The sequence below is a fragment of the Erithacus rubecula genome (genome assembly GCF_903797595.1).
Source record: "Erithacus rubecula genome assembly, chromosome: 1".
NCBI lineage: Eukaryota > Metazoa > Chordata > Aves > Passeriformes > Muscicapidae > Erithacus > Erithacus rubecula.
This window is the reverse complement of record NC_136658.1, coordinates 57,828,305-57,854,080: the sequence shown is the minus strand read 5'-3', so window position 1 is coordinate 57,854,080 and position 25,776 is coordinate 57,828,305. Positions and strand designations below refer to the sequence as shown.

General features: G+C 37.1%; 2 protein-coding genes across 3 annotated transcripts in view; one reads left to right on the top strand and one right to left on the bottom strand.

Moving 5' to 3' along the window:
* Window positions 1-12,886: 12,886 nt before the first annotated feature.
* MZT1 (mitotic spindle organizing protein 1) lies at window positions 12,887-16,846 on the bottom strand. The gene is made up of 3 exons (XM_079313353.1): window positions 16,704-16,846; window positions 14,787-14,932; window positions 12,887-13,439 (listed from the first exon to the last, which is right to left on the bottom strand). The coding sequence occupies exons 1-3, from the start codon at window positions 16,750-16,752 to the stop codon at window positions 13,416-13,418; spliced, it is 219 nt and encodes a 72-aa protein (XP_079169479.1). The 5' UTR covers window positions 16,753-16,846; the 3' UTR covers window positions 12,887-13,415.
* A 129-nt stretch (window positions 16,847-16,975) lies between these two features.
* Window positions 16,976-25,776, top strand: part of BORA (BORA aurora kinase A activator) — a 14,874-nt gene continuing 6,073 nt past the window's right edge. The window contains exons 1-8 of one of the 2 annotated variants that reach the window (XM_079312641.1): window positions 16,976-17,185; window positions 17,508-17,678; window positions 18,524-18,630; window positions 20,961-21,006; window positions 22,331-22,412; window positions 23,630-23,695; window positions 24,441-24,497; window positions 25,240-25,457. In XM_079312641.1, coding sequence (XP_079168767.1) covers window positions 17,523-17,678; window positions 18,524-18,630; window positions 20,961-21,006; window positions 22,331-22,412; window positions 23,630-23,695; window positions 24,441-24,497; window positions 25,240-25,457 — 732 coding nt within the window. In that variant the 5' untranslated portion in view covers window positions 16,976-17,185; window positions 17,508-17,522. Of the gene's footprint in view, window positions 17,186-17,507; window positions 17,679-18,523; window positions 18,631-20,960; window positions 21,007-22,261; window positions 22,413-23,629; window positions 23,696-24,440; window positions 24,498-25,239; window positions 25,458-25,776 lie in introns of those variants that run through there. The other variant, XM_079312642.1, reaches the window with a different exon arrangement.

Sequence of the window (25,776 nt, the reverse complement as noted above, 5' to 3'; positions counted from 1 at the left end):
TGTATTGCCAAAGACTTCCAAACCCTGGATAGATTCTGGGGAAAGCAGCTTGTGAATTTCTTTCCTTACCATGCTATTCCCTACAAAGTCATGCAGATACAGGCTTTAATGGTTCCATATTCCATACTGAAAGTAAAACAGGTGAAGAGTGGAGTCCTGTTTGTCCAGTAAAAGCCTCATTTAGAAAATAACTTTACAACATGACTTTCTGCAGCTGGAGGACACATTATTTCAACTAGAATGCCTGAGGAGTCCATTCCCATTCCTAATACCTAGGAATATATTAATTATTCTTAAGCATGGTTACTAGAAGCATTAGCACATCAATATAAAGCAAAGAAAAAGGTGGTTTATAGTGTGCAAAAGGAGCAAAGCAATATTTTACTGCCTGAACTATATGCTTGCATTAATACTTGTGGCCAAAATCCATCATCACGCATCAATGCATGCCAGCTTGAGTAGGAAGGAAGCAGTGCCCTGACTGGCAGCCATAGCATGGATCAAAAGACCACAGTGATATGCTAATTTGGTTTAAGATGAATAAGCATGTCAGCCACAGCATTTTATGTAAAACAGAACTTGTGAAGTTTTGCAATCAGGTAGACACCAGAGAGGAATTACAATAATCCATGTGGAGGTGACAGAAGTACTGCATGGATTAACATTTTAGTTATGGCCTGAGAAAATATTATCCCAACCCAGCAACAGCAGGCATGCAAGTGAGTAAAAGGTGTAGTGAGGATAGCATGTAAAGGCCACTGAAGAACACAAAGAGTGAAGTGACTGCGATTAATTTTGGCAAGTGATACAGGGAAAAAATATTAAAAAAAAATGTGTCTACAGACAACTCAAGGAATCCATTGAAGTAATTACATGTCTTTTATCTCCACAGTATGTGAAACACCTTTGTACTTTTAATCTGAACTCCCTTACTCATCAACGGATTTAAACTGGTAATTTGAGATACATCCAGGAGAGCAGGAAAACTACAGCCAGTGCCTGGCAGGAGAGACAAAGACCCCTACTACATGTAGCACAGGGCTGCAAGAGGTGTTAGCTCCTGAAATGTTGAGAGGAATTTTCTTTTTCATGCATGCTTTAATACAGTGTTCTAATAGCAGTTCTTATTTTGCAGAAAGATCACCATCAGCTAAAGGAGATGTAGCAAAATCACTGGTGTGCAACATGGCTGCCTACTTAGAAATGGAAAATCAGAGTGAGTGTGGTAAGCCAGTGAACTTGGGTTGAAGTGGCTATGAATAACCTTATAGAAGTGATTAAAATACTTGTTTAGCACTCCACCTTAAATGTTTACACTTGAGGAAACACTTGTGAAAGACAGGCAGCTCTGGTTAGGCCTCCCACCTTCCAGTGAGAGAAATGGTGCTTTATGCTGCTCAAAGGGCATTTATTTTGGGCATGGTTTTAAAACACAAAGCTTATGTTAAATATATATACTGATGTTGCTGTGCTTCACTTTGTATGAACAAGGAGTTGCTGAGTGTCAAAAAACCAAATTATATTTCTCCAGTGAATTACTGTCTATGTTGGGAATCTACTCTAAAACATGCAGACATTTATATATATATAATACAAGGATTATGCATTTTGATAAATATGGATATAATTTCTTTTTGCTTAGCTGGGATGGGTTGTATCTGGACAAATGTTTTATGGGAACATTCCCCATCAAACTGGTTATCCTTATTCAATTGAATGCAGTCAGGTATTGTAATTGAGAAAATTATTGCACATTCAGTGTCAAGTAGTTCATGGTGTTTAACCAGATGCTAAGTAAGTGTCAAATACGAAGCTTCACACTTTGAATATGTACAATGCAAACTAAAGATTAAGCGTGTACATGTACATTCACATGTACATAACCAGGCATAATCCTTGTATTGAGAAGCAAATAGACATATAAGGCTTAAGTAGGACCTAAAAAAGTGAGCTGGATTCAGAGCTTTACTAACAGATGAAAATAATTTTATAAGAAATATGCAATCCAAGCCCATCAAAGTAGCATGTATATCTGCAATGGTATTCAATACATTCCTGCAAGTTTTGTTTTTTATGAATTTACTACAGTTAGTATTTTGATAAGTAAATGAGTGTAAGAGCTGTTTGTGCTTCATTACACAGTCTCATAATTTTTTGTCACTGTCATTGTCAGTCCTCTACCTTGCTACTCTTCTCTCAGTGTCAGATTTGAAACTGGCTTATGAAGTTTTTCAGAACTTCATCAGAAGCTGCATTAAATTTTAATAAGTTTATCACTCCCCTGTAATAATGTTTCATATGTTTATAATGAAACATTATAAATGCCCCTACCATTCTGTCTGACTCAGAGAACCAAATAACAGAATGTTTTCCCTCACATTTTTGTGGTTTAGGACACTTTAAATGTTGCTAGGCTGTTTAGGAGCTGTTCAAGCTTCTTACTCTCCAAAGGCTGACTCCTACTTTCAAAAAACATTTTGGACAATTGAACAACGTCATAGTCTTGGCCACCACTTACGCCACTTGTGAGGTTTGTAGTCTTTATTACGTTTAGCTTGTTCATAGGCAAAACGAACAAAGCCAGTGAAAAAATATTTAGCTTGTGCTGGATTTCAGCTGGGCTACTGTAAGGGAAAAATAAACAAATAACTGAGTATATCTTTCAAGGCCTATTTGTTCCTAGTCTCCTCTAAGACAAAAGAATCAACAAGACACTTGCAACAGTGCCACCTGGTGACTCCCATGCAGTTAGCCCTAAAACAGGATTCAACTGCAACAGCTGCAAGATTGCAGCTAAAAGACACCCACAGCAATCAGAAATGCCTTAATTTTCATTGTAACCAGTAAAAAAAAATTTAAAAAAATCCATACTTGGACACTGTGGTCAGAGAAATGCACTTTCTACTTTCTATATTTACAAAAGGCAGCTAAAAGAGTAAGACATACAAAATTGTAGAACACAGAAATACTAAAATAATACATAATATATCGAGGTACTCATGTTTGCAGCTACAAAGGAGCTAGTTTTGCACAGTTAAGGAAAATAGCTGGATTAAGGAAAGAAGAAAAATATCTTGAGTCTAGTGCTCTGTATTTAAAACTCTGGAGAAATTAGGTAATTCTTGAATTAGCACTTACATTGTACCATTCTTTTGAAAGGGAAGCTATGATGACCCAGGTAACTTAAAATCGGGAAGCATCACAAAAAAGCCAGGGAAAATTAATGGAAAAACTAATAAGCTGATGTGGGATTTAATTAATACAAAATTGAAGGAATGAATGTAATTAATGATGGTCAACATGGCTTTGTAGAAAATAGGTCTTGTTAAATAAAATTTACTTAATTCTTTGATGGGATTATTAATTTGGTTTATAATCAAGTCATTACTCTATCTGTAATTGCATGCTTTTGGACTTTCATGGGAGTTCTGACTTTAGAAAACATGACAGCCTTTTATTTTTTTAAAAACTCCTTTCATGGGCTTCAAAAATGGATAAGTCTTCCAAAAATCAGTATTCAAAAGCAAAGACAATGCTGAGATCTGATTTAAATAAGGAAAGGGCACATAAACAAGCACATGTTGTGGCCATATTATATGAATCAGGATCACACACAAGCAGGAGCAACGCTCCTGATTTTTGCATGGTGCTACAAGATTCTGTAGCTCAGCTGATGATTTGTCATGGAAAACCTGGAACTAAATGACAAAATTTTGGCTGATCTGATTTGTAGCTTACAAAAAAGCTGGCAGAGTGGTAAATGTAAAGAGAAGGCAAACAGAAAGAGAGATTTGAACTGTTCAGTAAGGTGGACCAATTTGAATGAAATGCATTTTAATGCAAATATATGAAAAACTAAGGAACTGGCAACAAGTTGGACCATCCTTGAAAAGTGGAGGACCAACTTCTGTGTAACAGTAACTTCAGAAAGGACTTAAGGGGCTGCTGAGGAAGCATTAAGCAAAAGGAATTGTGAGTGTGATATTGGAGCAAATCAGATCGATCTTATCTCCACACAGCACAGACAAGATTGTTATCAGACTGAAGGGAAGGGGAAAACCCCGCAGGTTGCAAAGAAGACCAGAGTGAGTACTGGAGAGAAAAAGAAAAATGTTTTACAGAAAGAAAAAATCCTTTAGATTTATCAAAAGGAAGATAGAGTGGTGACTTGATTATAATAGCCCCCTCAGGAGAAAATCCCACACACTAGAGGGTTCTTTAGTTAAGAAGGAACAAGCATAACAAGCAGCTATGTACTGAGCTCGAGCCAGATAAATTAAAACAAGAAATAAGGCACACAAAGTTAACAGAGATGATTAACTGTGGAACAAACCAACAAAGGAATCAGTGGATACACTATCTCTATTAATGTCTTCAACTAAAGAATAAATGTCTTGTTGGATATGCTTCATCTAAACACAAGTTATTGAACTCAATAGAGAGGTTGTTGGGTGAAATTCAAAGGCTTGTGAAATACAGGAAGTCAGAGTAGGTGATCTAATGGGAATATTTGCAAAGACTAATCTTAGCCTCAGGATACTAGTCTCCTTGGGTTACCTTTTCAGTCAATAAAGAGTTTCCTTTGGATAGCAATTCAGAATAACTTTAGTGCTCTCTTTGCCCCTCTCCACTGAGAGCTTCCCTCTCTCCACTGACTGCTGAGAAAAACAGAGGTTAAAGGATAGTTGAAATAATCTGGGGGTTGTTATTCTTTTTCTACAAAAATACCACCAGCATAAAATATAAAATTGCAATTTTATTAAGTATTTGGGAAAGGGCTTAGTGGGTGTGGAGAGTACTGGGACCGAGATGGGCACAGATCTCTTTTCACTCATTAACCCTTGATAAACTAATCTAGTTATCCTGAGAGCTGCACCTTGTTCCTGAAAGATTATTATCAATGAAAAGAGGCTGAAGATTAATATGGTACTTCTCTCCTACCCCCTTAAATATCCTACTTCAGGAAATCTCCATCCTACCTCCATTCTCCTCTCATTTTGGAGAACAAAGAGAAGAAAGACTTTCAGAAACATAGATAGAAATGACCTCCTCACCAGGGAGCAAGAGGGAGTATTCATCCTGCTTCTACTTTCTATTTTCACTGCTGGAAATGGTAGGAGTTAATTAATTCTTCATTCTTGTGTAATCTACCACATCTAATAAACTTGACTATTTATTTGTTGTTTATTTTAAACTGTGATGCTGCTATGGAATAGGTACATCTTTTGGTATATCCTCAGCAGAGGAGGTATATCTTCCTACACTAGTTAGTCTGTGTGCCACACTCAGGGTAAGGGTGCTTCTTGTCTTAAACACTGCAGATTGCTGACTAACTGTCAGAAAGTACTTAAACACACAAAAAAAAGCCAAAGTTGATACGAACTACAGCGGGTGACAGAACTTCCTTCAGTGCAGTTTCTAAGACAGTTTGTGTAAATTTTATTACTCTGAATGAAAGGGAAAAGATGCCACTACCCATTTGCCATGCTAAGAACTCTCTCTTCTGGGATCATTTTACTACTGCTATACCCCTTCTTAGTAAAATTTAAATACAAAACCCACAAAATGTTAAGTTCTTAAACCTCAATTCTCTTTTGTGATCCAAAGTCACGCAATCAATAGCACACTTTTTTATTCTTCCTTCTAGTATTTAAAATGCTTTAAAAATAAATCAAAAGGTTAAATTGCACCAGTCCTTCATTAAACTGGAAATTGATCCTGAAATACTATTTATTAGAATCCATACAAAACTAATAGAGAGGTATTTTACAGCGCTGCAGCAGAGGTTGCAAATGTTTGCCTGCCATCTAGTGGAGTATGCAACAGTTTCCACTAATACTATTTATTCTACTTTGTGTTTTGCAAATGTTGGAAGGGCTTTAAAAAATTACTGACATAAACACAAAGAACATGTACGATAATGGTACCCTCTCAATAAAATTATTAAACGGCAAACTTTAATTATTGCACAGACAAAATAGTCATTTCTGTGGATATCCAGGTATGGAACACCAATCAGGTTGTGTCTGCTGATCATTCCAGAAGTTGGGACAGATAAAGCCAAGTAAGTAGAAATTAGGGCAAAACACTGCCTGTATCTTTTTCCCTAGAAATTTTTTGCTAAAACTAAAAACAGATGCCAAATTTGACTTGGACACATCACAGGGCAGTAATAGCAAAACACAAATAAAGTACACATTTTAGAAGAATGAAGGATATCTCTGATATTTATATGATCTCTACGAACAACACTGGCATACATATACCAATGCATTGGATACCTACACTGCACCATATAACATTCTAAAAGTATTTTAGGAATACCTAAATAAAGATGTCTGTGCACCAGAACACAGAGCAGATTTGAGCATGCAGGATATTGCACAACACCACTTTCTTCAATAGTTGTGCACATGTGATGACCAATGAAAACTGTTCCATCAGAACCATTTCCAGAAGAAAAGTCAGTCTCCAAGAAAACTATTATTGAATAGTGCCTGATTATCTTGAGGAAACATTGTAGAAATGACTCCTGAGAAATTAGAAAACATTGAAGCCTGACCCTCTCTAATGGGAGAATTAAAATTGAGGGGAGAAATGAAAATAATGAATTGTGGCAGATGTAGTTGTCAGAAAACTTAACTCACGGAAAATAAATGGAAACACAAGACATAGAGCAAATTAAATTACTCCAATCAAAATCTTTGGAGTTTTAGTAAAATAATTTTCCTTTTAATTTTATTTTTTTTTTTTTTTAATATTTAGATGAAAGAAAACAACCTATTTTAACTACTGTTCTCCCATGTGAAAACTAAAGGCTTTTCCCAAACAAAGTCATGTCTTTATTTCCCCCATCCGGCAACAGTAAAGATGAATGAAATCCACGTTCCCTGTTGATTCATGTGCTCTATTACTATTTTCACTAACTTTTGTAAAACTTCACAGGGTCAATGCTGAATTTAGCCCAAAATGTCTAAAAATGGAATAGCTGCTGTGAAGTCATCTAATGAGAGCAGTCAGCACTGATGGACAGTCTGGTGGCTTTATTACTGATATCATGTTTACCAGTAAAATGCATAGCCTGGAACACCATAGTAAAAATGCAGGCCAGATTAGCAGTCTGTGTATGCACCAGAGTTATTTTTCTGCCTTCAATGAGAGCAATCATCATGACATGTGGGAATAAAAGCTGTCCGTGTATCTTGTGTTGTTCCTATATGCCTGTGACAGGGTTTACCTGAAGTGAAGCTAAACAAAACATTTCTTTTTGACTTAGGCTCTTTTCAGAGCAAATGCTTTTCTGAGTTTTTCTTCAGTCTGTATCTCTGTATATCCAGCATCTTACACAATTCAAACTGTATCCAGAATTCTGCTGAAGAGAATAACAAGGCTCCTCTTTACATGTCCTAGGAAATGATTGTCCAGATGTTTTTGCATCATTATTTCAAAATGTGCAAGACCAGTGTATGATTCTTCTTTAAATCCCTCATTAAATTTTAGATATGCAAGAGCATTGGATTTGCAAAATTTTAATACTTTTCCTTAACACTGATCTAACAGCACTTATGTACTAAAACATTTCAGTATTTATGCGCATATTATTTCAATCCTGGAGTTTTCATACATGCAAATCACAAAAAGTAAATAACTATCTGCTGCTTACTATAGGCTTTGAATTCAATACAAGTTCGCTGGTCACAGGAAGGAGACTATTTCTCTGTCCCTGATGGTGTTCACAATTCTATGCCCCTATAAACTGGCTTGGGAGCAAAACCAGGGCGTGCACCAAGCAGCATTCTAAGAATGCAGGATGAAACATCATGAGAAAGTGAGATGGAGTGAGAGTGAATAACTCAGCTCCTTGCAGCTCCATCACCAGCTACTACAGGCAGCATTGCAGGAGAGGTTGGCAGCTTTATTGTCTTACCAGCTTCAAGGCCAAATACTGAGGCAATGTGACCACCTAGGTCTCTCTTTCCTCTGTCTCCTGTCCATTAAATAGGAAAATAACTGTTGGTATCTTCAGATATACTAATTTTGGATCTGGTGTACAAATAAAATAATCATAAATAAATTCAAGCTGGGATGTCCCTCAGCCTCTTCAGCCTCCTGAGGCCTCTTTTCCTACTAAGGAGTCCTCCTGGCTGCTTTCTTGGGTTACCACAGTGCAGCCTGGCATCATCTTCTTCACTCCTTCATTTTCTATCTCCTTCACTGAAAGTTACTCACTTACATAATGACACCACTGGGCTCTTTCAAAGATCCATTTTCATGAGCGGGTCTCTTCTTACATGTAAAAATTGGAGGCAAAAAAATAAGAATATTTATGAAGTGATAATAAACGTGCCTAGTCTCAATATATTTCAGATTTCCAGTGCAGATAATTAATAGTTGTGGTGTTTGGTTTTGGCTTGTGGGTTTTTTTTTTTTTTTGATCAAGGGAACATTTAAATGTCTTGGAAACCAGGCTTCCATTTATCTTACTGACAGAAACATCACTGATAGTCATCCTAAATATTCCCAATTTTCTTCACATTACTTGAAGCTGTTTTACACTGCCCTTCACAGACTCTGCAGTCAAAAGGAACTGTTACAGCCAGCCTCTCTGATATCCTGCAGAGGTAGTGACTTCACCCCAGAAACTGGATTAAAGCATGTCTTTTAGAAGTATTTTAAAGTTCATTTTAACATCAAGCAGTAGCCAGTTGCCATTTCCTTAATATGCCATGTCAAAGTTTACTTACTTTCACTCCTGGGAAGCTGTGCCTTACTTTTAAGGTTTGATTTCTCCAATAACACTTACTAAATCTGGTTTTGTCTGTAAGGTTAAAAAGATGCACCCACAAGACTTTCTTTATGTTCAAGGACATAACTAGGGCCATTATGTCTCAACTTCTCTTTGAAAACCTGCACACCTCCTGAGTGCTTTGATACCTCTTCAGGCTTGCTCTCCCATCCCTAAAGAGCTTTATGGCTTCATTCAAATTATCCTCAGGCTTTCTTGAAGTTTAAACAGTGAGTTTGGAAGCAGTAAATAGACAGCACTATGGTTTTACTTCACGATTTCTACTTGATGAACCTATTTTCTGTAAATAACCATTCTGTAATAGCCATTTCCTCTCATTCTGTCTCTTGTTACTTGACTTTATCTTTCATTCTTTGCTGATAAAATCCCAAATTTACCAGTTGGATGTTTGCTACTATGTGAGGTGAATGGTCTGCAACTCTCTATCCTCACCTTCACTCTTTTTAAAGGTTGAAATTACTTTCATTCTTTGAAACTCTATTTTCAAACTTCAGTTAAACAGTAATATTTGTGGCTCAGAGTTGAATCTTCGAAGTAAAGTAACCTGCCAAAGTGCGTAGCTCAGATCACACATAGTAACAAAGTCCCTCTGTTCAGCATTAGATCCCTTTGAAGCAAGTTGTCACAAATCACTGCTGAGTCTTAAGTTATTGTCATTTTTGTGCCTTTTAATTTACAGTATATCCAAATAATAAGGACTGCAGTGTTTCTATAGCATGAAACCATAAGCATGTAAAAGCAGATGGGATGTTTGAAAGTAGAAAGAGTTGAGGAAGAAGGATTTGCTATACAGCCTGCTGGGAGCAGTCCCTGGAATAAAGTGTGCTTGCAACAGTGCACAAGTAAAACTCAGAAAGAACTCGTTGATTGATTCAAAAAGCAAATCTAGGATTGAACCAGTTATTTGCTCACCTAGAGAGCAAAAAACAGGTGGAAAAGAATATTGGGGATCCTGATAGTTATCAAGCATGCCATGCTCTCTGCAGGGCTAGATTCACTGCTCTGCTTAAACTCACTGTGAGAGTTGCTGTATGTGACACTGAAGACTGGTAGTGTAAGAATGATGCATTTTATTCACAGCCACTGATAAGAAATGAAAATAAATAGTCAGCTCCTACCCCAGGTCACCAGCTGTCTTTTCCAGTCTTTGATACATTGTGTGCTGCATGATTTGCTTATAATTAACCTCAAAAAGGGGATAAAGCAACGAAATTTCCCAATGATAAAATTAGTGATGGTAGCAAGGCTACTAGCAAACTGTGATGAACTGGAGAAACACGTGGAAGATTGATTAGGAAAAAGGGGCAAATGCAATGCAGCACAAAAAAAAAAAAATTATGTGCATGTATATAAATAACTATAGTTTCCACATATGACAAAATAACCTCTGAGATTATCACTCTACTAAAGAGCAAGATCCTGCAGTTACCATAATGCCATGAAAACAGCTCAACATTCAGATCAAATTTTAAAATAGCAAGTCAAATATTAGGAAGTACTAGAGAAGGAATAAAGAACAAGTAATCAAGCAGGCCAGTACTTAACTACATGGCTAATGCCATGTGCAGTTTTGGTTTCCTTCTCAGAAACTAATATATGAGACCCAGAAAAGTTTCAAAGGGCAGTAAATACAGAAGCTATTCCATGCTTTTGGTCACTCAAATGCTAATGCATTTCAGTTTAGAAGATGAAATTTAAAAGTGACTTACATATCTGGAGAACTTGGCATAGTAGATAAAAGTTTACTGTGCAAGGGACATTAAATTAAAAATTAAAAAAAAATCAGGCTCAAAATGAACAAGAAGTGGCAATTCTTTATGCAACAGACACCAATTGATATAGGCTACCATTATTCAGGAAGCATATATAGTACAAAGGAAACTAGACAACTACTGGAAAAATAGCATTGAAAAGTACTAAATAGACAAACCATATGATGTTCAGGAAAGCCTGGAATAGAAGACATTTTGAAGCCAAGAGAACACAGAAGAAAAGCAATCTAACATGCTTGCATTGTTCTTACCCTTCCTCAGGCACCTGCCTTTGACTACAAAAGAAGCTATTGTGTTAAAAAAAAACTTTGTTCAGGACCCATATAGATATTCCTATGTTTATCTTCTCTGGAGCTCCAAGAGCACGTAAGTAAGGAGCACAGAGGAAAAGCATGTGCTGTTTGCTCAGCTTCTTGATTAAATGTAGTAGAAGGTGATGTGTTTTACAAATGCAGCCAAGACTTCTCAGTCATCAGTGCCAAGCCTCAGCACTCATGTGCATATAGTGGGGTGATAGACTTACCTTGCAGCACAAATATTTCCAGTATGAAACTTCCTACTAGAGGGATTTTCCTCTTCGTTTCTCACCAGGAAGAAGAAAAAAACCCAAAAACTTATTGTATTTGTTACAGACGGTACCCCAAACTACAAGCAGTCAGGAGCTCTCTTACACCTCTTTAAGAAACATGTTCTCCCTTCAATACATTGAGTAACCAATGTTACCATTCAGTTCCATGTAACAATGAAAATAATGCACTTTTAGTTTTATAGACATCAAAGTGGGGTTTTGAATGTCAAAGACATGTCCTTCTTCAGTAATTCTGCAGGACAAATGGTCTGCCAGAAAAAGTCTAAATGCATAAAAGCTATAACCTTACCAATGGTAAAATGGTAGATGCAATATACAGGATAGTTCCAGAATTATATATAATTTTATAAATTATGTATAAATTGTCATAGTGCAGTTGCAAGCTGGTTTTAAGCATTTCAAGGGCGTTGAACGCAAAGCAAAATCAAGCTACTAAGTTAGAAAAAACCCTGGAAATATATAAAACTAATCAATAGAGTGACATTTAAGGGAAGTCATCAGACTTCCTGTATTGCCCAAAGACTTGGCTGTGGAGGAAAAGGAAATGCAGCAGCAGAACCATATATTCTAATAAAGTTTCATTATTATTTTGTTTACATTTGCTATAGTTTATAGAAAATTTTCAGAGTGTAAGTTACACAAGGAAAATCTCAGACTGAGATAGTTGCTGAGACCAGCAACAAAGCTCCCCAAATATTTTCTCATTTTTGTCATGGAGTACTGAGTCAAGAGAAAATTAAGCAAGACAGCTAATCAACACATTTGTCCTGATCTGATCTGGATTTTTCATGATATTTTACTGAGTTTTCAGATTTCCTAAGATAAATTTAATTGTTGATATATTTTCATACAGTAATTTTTCAGCTTATGAACATTTAAAGTCCTTTGTAAATCGATGCTATGAGTGTACAACATGAAACCACTTGAAAAATCCCCCAGTTTGGTTATTTACAGCATCTTCCCAGAATATATTTTGGCCATGCTAACTGGAAATAAAGGTAAGTGATTCAGCACAACATAAATATTTTTCTATTCTCTTTGTCAGCAATATGAAGTATTTACCTTCCTTTATTGCCTTTTGTAGGGCTATGATCTGGAGTGTATATGATGTAAACTCTTCAAGTAAAAAGAACTTTTTATCTCTGCACAAATATAACTTTTGGCTTAGCTAAGACTCCAGGTTCACTTCCAAATGTGCTATGCCCTGTTAACCCTGCAGGTCGCTTTAGGTGCCATTAATGCTACACTTTGAAAACAGCTTAACAAAATACCAAAAAAACCTTATAAAAAATCCCCAACCAGCAGACGAACACACAAGAAGCCATTTTCTTATGAAGTAGAATTCCTGGGTGCACAAATACTTACTGGATATTAACACTGTTTTGGCATCAGTGAAGGTTTCTAGTGCTAAATGAGAAGACATTTCTCTACCAGTCAGCTGTTTAAGACTTACTAGTACCCATCAACCAAATCAGATGCTTCTCATGAAGCATCTACTGACTACTGTATTGCAGGAACAATACAGCCTTATTATTTTCAGATCCAGCAGTCAGAACAGGTGTAACAAATGTAGCATATGATCTCTGTGAAACATTCCATGTCATCTAGAATTTAAATTTACATACATATCTACAAGGATAGCTGAAGAACTTTTGTTATCTAAGTTAAACACTCTTTCCAGCAATTTGAATCCAAATCAAAAGCACAATTCATTACCTGCATTATTAAAAAATGCTTTATTTATTACTTTCAGCTTGAAACTTAAGTTACTGCTCTTACTGTAAAATAAAGTCAGTATGGGCTTCGATCCTATCTGGACCATAAAACAAGACTAAAATTGCACATGTAATTTTCATCAAAGCAAAAGATAAAACCCATGATATACTACTACTCCTAAAGGATGCATTAACAAAGATACACTCATTATAACAAGATTTGTTGGTACACTCTAGTAAATTCAACAAATGTACAATATCTAGCATGATTTTAGATGTACAGGATGCCAAAGAATAGCAATTCCACTACATTCACAAACAGTTCACAAAAATACCAAGTAATAATATTACTGGCGAACTTTTAAAAAACTTTTCAAAGCTATTATATACACCATTATTTTGAAAAGTATTACAGAAGTACTCTAAAACCTTCACATAGACTTATTTCACTTTTTTTTCTTAATAGTGGCAATCATCAGAGCTCCTGCTAAGTTTAACTTGGCATTCTTCCCATGCAGAGATCTTCTCCCATGTCAGCCTGTCATATTTTCAGCAGCCTAGAAACAGAAAAAAAAAGATTATTCCAAGTCAGCAAGAGACATCGTGTAGATTAAATTTACTATTTTCTTCTAACTTTTAACATTTACCTAGAGATCTTAAGGGTCTAAAAAAGAAAAAAGCTATTTAGGAATTTTTTTCTAATGAACACTACTATTTTTTAAAAAAAAAATAATGCTGTCAACTGCCATTACCCTCAACTAAAAGAGCCTTTTTACTGCTGCCTGCTTGTGTTACATCCTGTATCTGATCAGCTTTTATCTTATACATTTTACCCTAATTCTTTCAAGAAAGGCTCAAATGCATAAATATAGTCACCTTTGGAGCTGACTTTATATAATTTATGGTAATTATTACCTCATCCATACAAATAAATTGTTGACACAAAACTCAGAAGAATGACGCTAATCATAACTGCATAAATTACACTACCAATTATTTGATTAAGAATATTAGTATTTTTATTACTGAATAGCACCAGTCAACAAGGCACAGTTGTTGAAGGCTGACATTGGCGAATTTTAAACCAGTTACGGGACAAACAGACAAAATAGTCCTCAATTATTTATATACACAGTTAAATGCATATGTAAGCACACATTTAAGCACACACAACAATACAAAATATGTTAAGTTAAAAATAAAGTATGCAGTCTTCTAGAATAGAAGCAAGATATAGGTTTCCCCTTTCGGCTCTCAGAAATAACCAAATATAAGATGCAGTAGTAAAAAATCCTGACTGAGATGTTTAGGTAGACATTAAAGAATAAAAATCCTTTAAAATGCAAGATTTTATTTTTAAAACCATGGTTACCCTCTACTAATTAAACAGGTAAACACACATATATGAAAAGCCCTATATATACACATGACAAAATCCCCTCCTTCTGGTTTTTGGAAAGGTCCAAAGCACAGGTTAAGGGGGTAAAAGCAGTATGTTAAGATGTTAACATGCTGCATGTACCTGTTTACAAGTACTGCTGCATACTGCTAGATCTGAAGCTGTAGAGATGAAGTGACATTGGTTAAAGGTGAAATCTATTTGTGGTATTACACAGGTAAGGGGACAAATGGTGAGTAGAATAAAATTTGAGTTTTGGTTGTGTTTATTTTTCTTCAGTAGAGTTAGTATGAGTTATTTTATTTCTATGAAACATGTTATTTGTACCATTTCCTGCTTCATGCTGAATTTGTTTGCATTCATTGCCCTCTCTATTGAACATTTAATTTCCTTGATTGAAAAATGTGTCATATCAAAGCACAATTTTCAAATGCAAGTATAACAAGTTGCGTGTACATCAGATGCTCAAAAACAAATTCATAAGCTTTTTAAGCCAGAGCATTACCTTCAGAGCTTCTGTAGCCTTGCGCAGTTCTTTAATGACAGAAGACAATGCTTCTGGGTTTATCCCTTGCTCACACAGCCGCACGCAAATAGACAACGTCTCCATGTCCAAGCCAGTGTTTAATATTCTTGAGATCTCAAACAGAACTGCAACACAAAAAATGACAGCACTTTAGTTGCTACAGAGAATGAAATTTCAATGATAGAGATTGTTCTTCATCAACATCTAGATTCTACAGTACTTCTACATTGCAAATATGGCAGATGTCCATTGCCGTTTGAACTTCAACAATATTTATGTTCAACTTTCCAGCATAAGCTAAAAGCTACAGCATCTAATATAAACACCATGCTTTCCTCATTCAGGAAATTTAATAGTGAATAATGGGTTTTGAAAAATTAAAAAAAAAAATTGAGCAATTAACATACCTGCCAATTAGGTAAAAGGTATGCTATAAGAACACTCAGTGTTTTTGGACTCCAGATACTGATGAACTCCTTTCTAACCTTTAGGTGTTGAGGCAGTATCTTTGGCAGAGAGATGTAGCAGTTTTTCCACAACAATTCTGAACTCTTAAGAACTTTGCAGACAACAATTAGTTACTACATGTCTGTATCTATCCTAAATAAAATATATACACAGTTATACAGGAAGCCTGGGCTCCTAAATCTGAAGATTAGTGCACTTTTTTAATCTCTTCTCAAAAGCCTTACTTTGTCTTTAAATCTGCACGTTGTCCCTCCTGTCTAAATCACTCCTGTGCAAGTGGAAACAGGGAAACTGTCAAGTACAGTTACCAGAACTTAGATTCTCTGTCCTTCCCAAAGAAGTCTATCTGCACAAAATGGTTTTACCCTCTTGCAGCATCAGAGGGATCATAATGACCCTGCCAGTCCTGCCTTGTCTCCAACAGCAGGTCACAGCATGGAGATCAGAGGCTCAAATGCTCATTTTTACACCAGCTCAGCTCCTAAAGGTCTGTACTAAAAAAACCTTTTGTAACAGCAGCTGTAACTTCAGGAGAAGGGAAGATGGTGAGAAAACAAATTCATAGCACTACCCCTTGTACATGCTCCCTAGCCTCCACTCCCTCATTAGGGCGTTTTTATAGAAAGGCTTCACATTTAGCAACCTCTAATAGACTGCCTGGCTGCTTTCCACCCTGCATATAAGCTTTTGGTATGGGCATTTTGTGGAATCCCAGAATTTCACACTACACTGAAAAACAACTCCAAAACATGCCAGCTCTGATTCCTCACAGTCAGGCTGAGAGAGAGCACCTGAACTTTACTCACTTGCTCACATTTCTCATGGCTTATCAATTTCCAAAGTATTCCTCAGCTCAAAACAGTACCTGGGTTTGAATTTTTTTTCCTTTCCATACCAGAATCTATTCTAATTCTGCAAAACTGACTACTGTCCTCAAAGCTTTTTTACTGTATTGTAGTTTGGGTTGTTCTTTTCCAGTTCACTTCGGTTTTCTGACATGAGCCACGAACAAGAACAAACACCGGGGCTGAGGGATGGGTTTGGGAGCATCGCTGGCAGCCCCGCAGGGCCGGTGCTCCCCTCTCCCCGCGCGCTCCCAGCCCCGCCGACACCCGAGACGCATTTACATTAACCATTACACACGAGAAACACCAGCAAATACACGAACACACACACATCGCCAAGTGTATGCAAACATCCCTAGTATTCCACGCTAAATACTTAATTAAATTAAAAAAAAAAAAAATAAAAAAAGGAAAAGCCACACTCGCTCTGCGGGGCCTGAACTGTTTAATGGAGTAAAACAAAAACCGCTACGCGCTGCGTCTTTCGGCATCCGCAACCCGCGCTCCCGCTCCCAGGAGAGGCGCCGTGCTCACGGCCCGCGGCGGGGCCAGGCGCTCCCTGTCCTTTGCGGCTGTCACGCACCGTCCATGGTCTCCCTCACGGCGTTCAGGCTGGCGGCATTGCTCGCCATGGCGACCCCGCCGCGCCCGGAACCGGAACGCGCCGCGCACGCCTGGGCCCGCCAGCTCCACGTGACGGCCCGGCGCAGCGCGAGCGCGGCGGGGGCGGGCTTTCTTTGAATTCGTGCGGCGGCGCCGCCGGCGATTGGCCCGTTCGAGAGAGGGGCAGCCCGGCCATTGGCCCGGCGGCGCACACCGCGCTTCGTGATTGGTCACGGCCGCAGAGGGGGCGGGGCCGGTTAAAGGGCCGCCCGGCGCGGCGGGGGCGGGAGCGGCGCGGCGTCGGCCGGATAACGGCGGCAGGTGGCCGTGCCCGCATCCTTGGCGTTCCCGGCTCACCCCGCATTCCCGGCATCGCCTCCTCGGCGGCGGGGCTTGGGAGAGCGGCGAGGCTTGGGATAGCGGCGAGCGGCTCGGCGCGGTGGCACCGTCCCGGGGAGAAGTGTGAGAAGGGGCTCAGCGGGGCCGCTTCCCCCGGGGCTCCCGTCCCGTTTGCGGCCGGAGAGGCGGGAGCGGCCGGGGCCCGCCCGGGAGGTGAACCGGGGGAGTCCCGCGAGGGCTGGGGCCGCCCCCGGCCCGTTGAGGCGGAGGGCTCGGGCGGTTTCAGCGCCCGGGCGGAGCGGGACTGCCCGGGGCGTTATTGCTGCTGGCCCCGTGTGCAGCTGGACGGCCGCTCGCTCTCTGCTGGTGCTCGGTTGGAGGGGTTTTGTTTGTTTGTTGGATTTTTGTCTTTGTTTTCCTTATTTTTGCTCTCCCTCTTTTTCAGGTATAGCTTAATGTTATGGGTGATACAGAAGAAGCTAAAATGCAGATAACACCAGAAACTCCAGGGCGAGTCACAATCCTGAATCCTTTTGAAAGTCCCAGTGATTATTATACTCTTCAGGAGCAGATTGTTTCCAGTCCATTGGTCTTTAAGTCAACAAAGTCCTCATCTGTAAGATCTGGTCGTTGCACTGCTAGATACAGTACAGATATAGTGCTAATATTTTTAACTTAAATGCATTTAAAAGGGTATTTTATCTAGCATGCTTCAACATATGTACCAAGCTAAAGAACTTGGGTGGTGTTTGGAGTTTCTTCTCATTACAGAACTATGCTGCTTTTAAATACTAATACTGCCACTTAGTCTTCCTCCCTATCCTTTAGATATTAGCAGTTGAGTGCAGTAGAGATGAAGCTGCTAATCAGACTATAAAGACTCACTTTGTAGATAATTTTCCTAATATAGTTGAACAGTTATTTGTAATGGTTAAATAAAGGCGTGAGGCGGATTTATTTCTGAATTGAATTTTGTTGTGCCCCATGTATGTCAATTGTGAGGGAGACTTTGCAGGATGTACATGATGTTGCAGTTCTGGTCTTCTTCGAAAAGGGAAGTGAAAGGAAGACTGCTGTATTATTTGGATAACTTGAATCAGGATACTGGATTTTCGTGGAGCCACATTTTGGATTGTGGCAATCAGGAAGCAATTTAAGTTCATCCCAGGTTACTTATCTTTAGTAGACCTGTCCTTCGTAATCAGAAGAAACTGTTGCCTCAATTTTTAAATACAAGCTGTAACTTTCCACTTACTATTGTGTTGTAAATCATTGTAATACCACTACCAGCAGGATAAGAAGCCTGACTTACTTTTTTTTTAGAGCAGATCATTAATTAGAAACACTTTGGATTGTTTTTGACGTTGTGATTGTATTGTTCCATTGAGATTTGTCCTGTGGTTTTATTTTTGCCTTTTTAGAGCAAGCATTAAGATGTCTGATTTTTTTTTTTTTTTTTAGACACCAGGAAAATTCAGATGGTCTATTGATCAGCTTGCTCTAATAAATCCTGTGGAAATAGACTCGGAAGACATTCGACGCCAAGGAATGTATTTGAACCATGCTGGGTAACTTACAATTTATTTTTATGTAGCTTACTTAGCTTTAATACTGGAACACATGTTCTTTTGCTTTATTAATGTTTCAACATAGCATTGAAAACTTTTTATTCAAATCTTTTAACACGATTTTTTACTTGATGTGAATATAATATTTAGATGAGGCTACCTCTGTGTTGCTTCCTTTTAATGTTAAGAGCTGCTGATCCACTCTGCAGTCTGGAGGACAGCTAGATAAAAGCAATTAGTGGAAGCAAGAAAATCTCTTGCCAGTGATCATTACCAGGCTGCCTCTTCTGCTCCTTGTTGCAACACAGTTTATCTTCTCAGAATGCTCCATAGTGAGGCTTCTTTGGTCTCTGGGGCTCTTGCAGAAGGGTAGAAAACTAGCTGGGGAAGCCACAGTACTCTCTTCCAAAGTTTTATAGATTAGATTTACTGTGAAGGAGGGGGCACCCATGCTAATTACTTGAAGGAGTTTGGGAACTTTATCTCAGCTTTTTTCCTTTCTCTGAAAACAGCTTGAAATGAGGAAAACGGGTGGGTAAAACAGTTTTGGTATTTGTAACTTATCTTGAGGTTATCTTTTACATGCGGGTGGTAGAGAATGGCATGCCAAGTGAAAACAGCCAAGGGGAGGCCTTAATGGTGAATCCTGTAGACTGTCCCCTACATTTCTCAGATACAAACTTGCACAAAGAACTGCTCCCCATGGCATGAAGCACTGCAGGACTAGAATAATAAACAGGTTGCTCAGTCCCATCCATCTTGATCTTGAATGTTTCCAGGCATGGGGCATCTACCACCTCTTCAAGCAATCTGTTCCAGTGTTTCAACACCCTCATCATAAAAAATGCTGTGGAGTAACTTAATTCTTGAAGTGTCTGACTAAACCTACGTATCTCTTTTTGAATAATAAAAGCTTTAGGACTATAATCTGAATCACCAGGTCTTAATGTTTCCTGTCCTTCCTCTAGCAGCCAGTAGGTTTTAGACTAATGCTTTGTATACGTTTTAAAGCCTTAAGCCTTATGTTTTTAGGAAATTAAGTTATTTACGTTGTTTCTGGAACCTTATTCAGACAATCTAGCTTTGATATGACTTGGGTGACAGTTCCAGTGGTGATGAGTGACATGGCTCGTAGATATAAACATGCATTGTCTCAGTGGGTCCTTTCAGTCTGTCCTCCCGTTTCCTGTCAGTCACTGTGGGTTTGTTTTTGTTTTTTTTTAAATCATCTGCTGTGACTAAAAAGAGGCTAGTTTGACTATGTGGAGATTTGCAGTGTCCATGCTTGCATGTTTCAGTGCATATACATAAATGCACAGTGATATTATGCTTGGTTTTTTTGGTACAACAACTCTGCAAGAGCCTCCATAGATCTGTCACTTCAAGATAGCAGATATAATTGAAGGTGGCATGTCCAAACATTCCAGATATATTCAAAGTCTGAAAAGCCTGGAAGAGCTGTGAGAGTTCATGTATTTGGTACATCTATGCATTCTTGTGTATCTAATAATATCTTGTTACCTGACCGATTTCTAAAATTATTCAAGGGTAATTCAGATATATGAATTGTGAGTGAAAGTACTGGGGGAATTCAGCTAAAACAATGATGAACATTTATAAGCCTCATGAAGTTTTACAATAAATTACATTGTAGTAACTGAAAGTCAGGCTTGAAGGTGACCGTTAGAGGAAATATAAATATAGAATCTCACACATCATGAAGTAACTGAAGTAACTGCAATATTTTTTTAAAAACTAAGTTTAAAGCTGCATAAGGAAATTTATTCATTGTTAGAAACTGAAATATATTGAAGTAACTGTAGCAGACTGAGAATTAGACTTGGGAGAACTCTCTCTGCTGGGAAAATGGCCTGTGTTAGGAATTTGAGTGCGCAAATTCCAGAAGTGTTTTCAGTTGCCCTTAATTCCTTACAGCTCAGTTTTTAAATCTTCTTGGTTTTATAGTGCAAGTCTAATCTCATGTTAACTTTAATAGTAAAATATATCCATATGACATTATTTTGGACCATCAGTTATGACTGGGTTTTTGTCCAAGCATGCTGAGTAAACAGAATATTTGCTATTAAGTACTTTTAAATGCTACAAATACTTTTCAAATCAACTGAATTGAGAAGTGCATTTATATTTCTAAATTTATAGTGTGAGATTGTCTGTAAGAGTAAAAACATCATAAGATTTAGGGTTTAGTGCAATTTAATTTATAGATTTTCTCTTGAGCATCTCTACATTATTATATGGCTGGACTTTTACATCTTTTCCTACTTATGTGATGGTTTTGGTAATTGAGTTATTTTTCATTTGTTACTTAGAATTGATAAGGAGACAGAAGACAGAAGGCAAAAAGCTATTGAGGAGGTAATTAAACTTTGTGCTACCAAATACTGATTTGCCTGTAGAAAAGAACCATGTCTTCACAGGGTTTCAAAACCCAGAAGCCTGTCATATTTCAGTAAGAGGGTGATTTTGTGCCCTCATCCCTTGCAGCTGTAGTTGGAATCCATGCACTCCTTTTCCCCTCTTCTTTCAGACACATGTATGTCAAAACAATAGATTTTTTTCTTTCCTTTTTCTTGGCTAGTGGTAACGTAGATGTAATAACTCTTATAGTTAACTTCAGGTTAAAAATGGTGATTAAGAAGTTGGGGGTTTACAGTAACTGTTGGAGTGATACTGTATTTTTTTAAATATTGGAGAGTTTGTGTGATATTTTTTTTTAAAATTTCTTCCAAAGTCTGCTTAGTTGGATGGAAGGCTTTATTCTGGTAGCTTGTATTTTTCCATCCATTTTTTTATTTTATTTTTCACTACTCATTTGGCTAGCAGAGAAGGAAAAGTGAAGTGTTTAAAATATTCACTATGGAAATTCTAAGTATTACTTCAATTAAAAAAAAATAAATAAGTCTCTGATAGGAGGTCTATCAGTTTGTCTCTACAAACAAGAAATGTTTTATGATTCGATAAAGGAGCTGTGTAGTTGACCTGCAGCTAAGATGCTCTGTTGTTCTAATTTTGCATTAAAAGGGGTATTTCCTCTTAGTGAGGTGTAACCTAATGGATTATGTAGCAGGACAGCTTGAAACGCTGATAAAAATTATACCTTTAATAGTTGCATGTTTCAAGCTGAGTGTTTTCATTTACTTTGAGTCTTCAGAACAGGATTTGCCATGTGTTTTTTGAAGCTTTGTCATAGTGTTCATCTCATCAGCATCAGGGTGTTTCTCAGTGCAACTAGACTGAAGTGCCAGTACTCAAAATTGTTTTACCACTAATGAATTTAGCCAAATACACTAACACTAATAATGTTGCCAAAAAGCCTTGGTTTATCACTTCTGTGAAATAGCTCAATTGTCAAAATGAAACTTAACGAACTGAAAATTTAAAAATAATTATTTTTAAACTACTGTGCAAGGAGCACGGTACTGACAATTCAATTTCTAAAATGAATAGTTACTGCTAAATGAAACTTGTGTATAGTTTTCACTCTGCAGACTTGAAAGATCTGAGGTGCTATGTGTTCACAAAGAACATAGGGGTTTTCAATTTGTTTTTTTTCTTTAACCTCCTTGGGCCTAAAATAATGAAATGTTCTACATTTTTTTTTCTTGCTCAGGGTACTAGTCTAAATTTATGTTGAAAATTTTAAAAAGTGATGAGATGGTTTGTTTTTATTCTACTCCAGTTTTTCACAAAAAAAGTCATAGTTCCTTCTCCGTGGACTGAACATGAAGGCAAGCAAGTTTCTCAATTTAATTCTACTAAAAGTAAGTTGCTTTTGTGTGTCCACCCAAAATAATATAGCTTTTGGAGAAATTATCAAACAAATTTTTTTTCAATCTCAATTTAAATTTTAGAACCAGTGATAAAATGACACAACTGATTTCCTGCTGTTGTCCCCAAGTGCTTTCCTTGTTTTAAAATTATTTATTAGTTAAAAGTCGTATATAGTTTTTCCTTATTGTTATTATTCATCTTTGTTCTTAAATTTTTCTACTTTAATGATCTGTCTGCAACCATTTTAATTTATACACATAACTTTGTATCTATAACTATCAACTGTGTTGAAACTGGTAATAGCCAAGTCTTCTACTTCACTTTTTTCTTCAGTTATTTGCATGTCCTCTTATTCTGACTGCTTTCCTCATCATATAAGCATATTGGAAATGGAATTCTGTATTCTTTTATCTTTACAAGCAGCATAAATTCCTGTTGTCATCATGCTAGCTCACTGCCACTAGTCATGGGTTTTCTAAATTTGTTTCATTGATGCCACTCTTAAATTTTATTCTTAATGCACTTATTGAAGTCTCTATATAAACAGCAGAATGCAGAACAAATGGATTACAAGATGGAAAATGAGAGCTACAAAGTATTGTTTGCGTGCCCTGTTGTTTGGTGTGAAAGTCTTGAATAAGTGAGGGTTTTTGCAAGATTTGGAAAAGGCTAAGCTGTTTAAATTTTTTTATCAAGGAGATGCAGCTTGTGGATAGTGTATTTTTAACAATAAGTTGTAAGATGGTCACTTCAAGGGCAGAGAACTTAAGGCATTATCTGAAATCTGGTAAAGTGAATGTTGAAAGAAAATGGTCTAATGTGTTCTTCAGCTGCACAAAAAATGTTGAAGTGTATCTTCACCTTCCTCCAGTCCAGACTGAATGATTTTCTGGAAATGTGTTTTAGTTTAACACAGCCTGTTTAGCTAAACGTGAACTAGTTTGTTTGAAGTCTGTCATGTAGAGACAGGAGGAGACAAAGTTTTAGGCAATGCTGATGCTGCTTCACTAAGCTTTTTTTTGAACAGAAACATGCTGAAATTTTCTTGATAGCTATAATGGTAACCTTTTCTCAGTACTCCTTTCTGATCTCTTCCAAACAGTGATGCAAAAATTTTGTTTGGTTATATAAAGTATTCTAACTTAATGTTGCTACATTTCAAAACTGTATGTAGTGCATGTTTAAATTTAAGGTCTATGTTTTCCAGCCATAGATATAAATAACATTTCTCCAATTGGAAGGCAGCTGAGCTTGCAGCCTGGGAAAAGCAACGGTGAGTAAAAGGCAATGCCTAAAATTACAGGCTTTCTCTGAAGAAAAATAACCCATTTTTAATGGATATTTAATTTGAAAAGGAAATGAATTATTAGTGTTACTGTAGAAATAGTTTCTCTTGAACTGTATGTTACTGTTGATTTTAATATCTATTTCTCATAGGAATTTAATTCTGTTATACTCTGTTGTACTTTTTCAAGTAAAAAATAAGTCCCCTGTAGACTGTGGAGTGCATTTTTTCCCAACTCAGTGTCTGTATTTTTCTGGATTAAAAAGTGAATGTGAACTTTAGATTTACAGGTAAATTACAATTTCAAAAAACCTTTATGATTTCAATCTATATGTTGAATTGTTTTGGGTTAGAGAATCATGATTATTTTCTGTGCCAAATAAATATCAGAAATCATATTGCATCTTTTAAACTGCATCATTTTAGATACATACTTACTGTTTTCCCCCAAGGTATTTTGATTTTTCTGCTACTTCCTTTCCTCACAGATGTTTCTTCTCAGTTAAAATAAAAGCCTCCAGAGAGGAATTCTTAAAACTCTTGGGTTTTTGTCTCTAAGCTTAGTGTGCTCCATGCAGTGTTGTCAAATCAGAATCATTCTTTAATTAACACTTCTTATTGTAACTGTAATTTAAATAGCTCAATTGTAGTGCAATTTGAAAGTGAATTTTTGTTTCTACAGCTTTAGTAAAAGGTCACTGTAAGCTAATTTTGTTGGTTTTATTCATTGCAGTTGCTTGTCAGACAGTACTGTCTTTGCCAGTGGATTTTAATTTAGAGAAAATCCTAGGTATGTCATGCAATATCTAAATTTAATTATGAATGTCTAAATAGAAAACTTGGTTTTGTATTGTTAGCTGGGTTTTTCTTGTGAAAGACTGTAAACTAAATGTATGAATGAAGGTTTTAAGTATGCATTCTAAAAAGACAATTACTGCATGTTGCGTGGGACGTGTGACTTAAATTATATGATTTGAGTGTGGATGTGAAGATATAAAAGGAGGGATATAGAGGACAAGTGGAAATTGTTTTGCCTGTAGGTGACTGAGGGGACACCTCATTGTCTTCTACAGTTTCCTCATGAGGGAAAGAGAAGGGGCAGGCATTGATCTCTCTTCTCTGGTGACTAGTGACAGGACCCAAGGGAATGGCCTGAACTTGTGTCAGGGGAGGTTTAGGTTAGTTTAGGTCTAGGTTTGCTTGGGTAGTAAAATAATCCCTGTTGGACAGCTCAAATGTAAGGAATAATACAATTCTGGGGAAAGATCAATAAGTAGACAGAAGCCAATATTTATTTTTTTAATTCAGACTTTAGTATTAAGGGATGATAGGCAGAAGTAGAATGAACCTTAGTCAACAGAGGTGACTTTTTATAGGGATGATAGGCAAACCTTTGGGATAGGTGCCTAAACAGATTAATGAGTTGCTGTATTGGTAAATTAGATTAAATATTTAAATTTAATTATATATGTGTCTGTATTTTTTTTTTTTCTGCATTCGTATTGGAAACGATTTTTCCTCCACATTTCTAGGTGAGTATTTTAGAACTGATGAATTTGCAGATCAGTCTCAGGAAAATTTGAGCTCTTCATCACTCAGAAGAAAGCTGTTTTTGGAAGAAAATGGGAATGTATCTGCATGTTTGTCCCCTTCTCTGCATAGTCCATGTGGTAGTCAGCCACTTGGAGTGCTTTGTTCAATAGAATTATCTCCAGTCCGGTGCAGAAGCCCCCTGGACACATCTAGCTCAGTAAGTAGCCTGCTTTGTGGCCTGGGTGGGATGTACTTTATGAGAGAGTAGGTATTAGACTAAAACTTTGGGTTTTTTATTATTTTTTTTCTCTGAAAATTCCAAACTCTGAACAACAAAAGTGAACTTGATTACTGACCTTTTTATTATTTCAGATTATTTTGTTACACTGCTATTGTTTTGTACTGGGAATGATGTTTTAAATTTGTTATGAAAAGGAAGAAGGAATTAAAACATACAAAAGATTTGCTGAAATAATGCTAAAACCTTTTTTTTTTAATTTATTTTTCTTCATAAAATGTGCCTGCAAAAAAAGTCC

What these genes read in the sequence shown, in the direction of transcription:
- MZT1 (XM_079313353.1), bottom strand. Translation starts at nt 16,752, where the DNA reads ATGGCGAGCAATGCCGCCAGCCTGAACGCCGTGAGGGAGACCATGGAC. An exon ending in CGTGAGGGAGACCATGGACG is followed by an intron (nt 14,933 to 16,703) that starts GTGCGTGACAGC and finishes TTTGTGTTGCAG; the next exon opens with TTCTGTTTGAGATCTCAAGA. An exon ending in AGGCTACAGAAGCTCTGAAG is followed by an intron (nt 13,440 to 14,786) that starts GTAATGCTCTGG and finishes TTCTGTTTCTAG; the next exon opens with GCTGCTGAAAATATGACAGG.